The following is a 3,004-nucleotide window of genomic DNA, read 5'->3' on the forward strand; positions in this document are numbered from 1 at the left end:
TTGTTTTTTTTTTTTTTTTTTTTTGTGGTTGGACTCAATGATCTCAGAGGTCCCTTCCAACCACTAAGATTCTGTGATTCTGTGACCTGATGACCAAGCACCAGGACCAAAGGAAGGCAACATCACACCACAAGGAGCCATCACAATCACCCAACAGCAGGCTCTTAAACAAACACAACTACCACTGCGCTCCAGGGCACTGCACTCCACAATTTTTGCAGAAGAGTCTGAGGAGCTCAGAGGGGAGATTCTTCAACCTGCCCCAGCCACAGGCAAGAGCATGGCTGAAGAAGGGGTGCCTTCAGCCTCCAGGTGACTGGGCTGGAGGGAGAGAAGCAGTCATAATTAAAAGTCTTCCAAGAGGCAAATGATGGAAGATAGTAATCAGTTCATCTCTGCTTCTACCCCAGGTAAGATTAAAAAAAAAAAGTTAATCCCTAAATCAGCTTTGTCTGCAGCAAATGAAGACTGAGATCTGATACTAGCAAACGCTCAAAGACAGGGCCATTAGGCTGTGGGACAAGCTGAGGAGGCTGCTACTTCTCCTTCATTAGTTCTGCACAGGGCAGAGCAACACTCTCCAGGGGCAGGTTGGGCAAAGTAAATCCCACTTCCAGCAACAGGATCACAGCATCCCCTTCCAGATTTGCCTGTCAAGGGCTCCCAGGGCTAAGGTCAGGATGAGACCCGCACCGGGGACGCTGCGAGGGGCTGAGGGAGAACCGTGCAGCGCCCACAGAACGGCTCCTACAGGGCTCCCCATCACAGCTCCCCCGTTTTGAAGCCTCGTGCTTTGACAGGTACCCAGCTCAGCTTGGCTTAGTATCACCTGCCATCCTGCAAGCCTTCTCTCAGCCTGCAAAGGGGCAGGCACACCTAGCACCACCTCAGGGATGCCAACAGAGTGAACCCTGCACGCTCTTTGTTTTCAGTGCAGCATTTCAAAAAGCCTCGTCGTTCATTTAAGGTGAAGCAGATGCTGTTCCTCTGGTCTCTTTGAAAGGGCTTATCTATGGGCTGGATTTCATTAAGTGCCTTGTTCTGCCTTTAATAAGCTTGCAAGTCTAGACACTTTGGTTCTCTCTCTATCACCCCTTTGGTGTACCAGCAGGTAGAGACAACAGAGGTTAAGAGGGAAATATTTAGCTAGCAGATTTAGATGCTATCAAGCTGATTGCGTAATTCCACTTTGACTCACTGCAATTTCATACCCAGGGACTTTTTTGCTTACCTGAGTGCCAATCCCTTTTGAAAGAAAGGAGCTGCTACCTGCTGCAGTAGTGCAGAGGAGGTCCCTGGGAGGCTGAAGGCCCAACTTCAAGATATTAGCAGAAAATCCATGTCAAACCAATGACCAAACAAAGGAGAAGAGTCCAGGGGAAAAAAAAAAAAAAAAAAAAAAAAAAAAAAAGAAAAAGAGCTGTGCAGTGGAATCACCCTCTGCTACCAGACGGTGATGATGATGTATGAGGAGAACCCAGTCCACCTGCTGAAACATATCTGAAATATCTTCAGATATTTCCACCTGCAACTGGGTGTCACCTCGTTCCCCCAGCCAACAAGGACAATGCAGGCAGGAGCCTGATGCCCTGCTCCTCCCTCCTGGGGACGCCCAGGACCAGGAGCACCGAGGTGCCCACAGAGCCCCCCAAGAGATGGGGCTCAGACTTGTGATGGGTGCTGTGCCCGACACCTGGGCACCGGCCTCAGCTGTTTGCAAGAGGGACGTACCCAAGGTGTTCTTGAAAGAAAGGTGCTTGGCTGCGAGGTGGGCAGCGCTGGAAGGGTATGTGCCAGCTCCCTCCGGAGGGACCTTCTCCCTGCAGCTTCCACAAGCAAAGTGTGCCCTGTGGAGACCCAGTCGGACTGAACACGGCTGCAGATCCTGGGGCAATGCCCAGAGCAGCCATTTGCCTGTCAGCCAGCAGCCAGCACTGTCACTCCAGCCATGGGAAATCAGCCGAGACTTGGGTCATTTTGCTGCTGACCCCGCATCACACTTGAACCCTCCGCACGAAAGCAGCTCTCTATTTATCTGCTTAGCCCCAAAGGCAAAGAGAGACGGATACAAATCCTGTTGGTTAACAACACACTGGGAAAGATCAGCAATTTTGTGGATCAGAGCTGCAAGTTACGCACATTACAGTTACACGCACTGCGGGGATGTACCAACTAAGCTAACTGCAATCTTACATTAAGAGCAAAATGGTTTTTCAAAAGATTAATCAGAAAGAAAGATCTCTCTCTTTGGGAAAGAAGCAGCTATAATCAGCAAATATTTCTCTCTCACAGGATTGCGAAACAAGGCATGCTCTGCCCTCTGAGCCATGAGTCATGAACTTCCCCAGCGAAGGGGGAGGCAGAGCAGAGCCACTGTACAGAGAATAACAGGATGGAGATTTTTCTACCTTTTATCCCAGGGAGAGCAAGTTCAAGGTCTCTGCACTTACCATCAAACTTCTTATATCGGGAACTAAACATGGTTTGTAGGTGATTGCTAAGCTCCACGACGGCGTTTCTGAAGTCATGTTTACTCTGCTGACTGTACTTCTCCTCCATCTCTTGAGAGCAGCATGTGTAGCCTTGTGAGCAGACTTTCAAGTGGTCACCTGAAAAGCAGAGAAGAAAATATCCCAAGTTAAAAGGATTCTCCACACACAAGCAAAGAGGTCGGTTTGTGAGGCTGGGGGGGTGAGGACCCATAGCACCAAGGAGCTTCCCCCCCTCACTGCGAGTGCTGGACCAGGCACATCAACACCTGATGCTGTAGAGGAACTTTATAGCAACACGTGTAGATACCACACCTTGTCTTTCTGCAAGAACATTAGAAAAAACGTCCTCTTATTTATTCGGTTAATAAATGGAATAAACAGATACTCATCTTGCACAGTATAATTTGAAGAACCAGCAAATTGACCTGTATATACTATAATATCTTCCACAAAATGTTTGCTGAGTGTTTTAATTACTTCCAGATCATTCAGCTAATACACAACACAGTATC

The 3,004-nt window shown here is 48.5% G+C and overlaps 1 protein-coding gene across 1 annotated transcript in view; it reads right to left on the reverse strand.

The window, feature by feature from the left end:
* The window catches only part of GPC4 (glypican 4), a 42,119-nt gene extending 39,512 nt beyond the window's left edge, over positions 1–2,607 (reverse strand). The window contains exon 1 of the mRNA XM_014963139.1: positions 2,451–2,607. Within this exon, the coding sequence (XP_014818625.1) occupies positions 2,451–2,559 (109 nt within the window). The 5' untranslated portion in view covers positions 2,560–2,607. The remainder of the gene's footprint in view (positions 1–2,450) is intronic.
* Positions 2,608–3,004: the final 397 nt, after the last annotated feature.

This window comes from Calidris pugnax, unplaced genomic scaffold, assembly GCF_001431845.1.
Source record: "Calidris pugnax isolate Ruff unplaced genomic scaffold, ASM143184v1 scaffold294, whole genome shotgun sequence".
Classification (NCBI taxonomy): domain Eukaryota; kingdom Metazoa; phylum Chordata; class Aves; order Charadriiformes; family Scolopacidae; genus Calidris; species Calidris pugnax.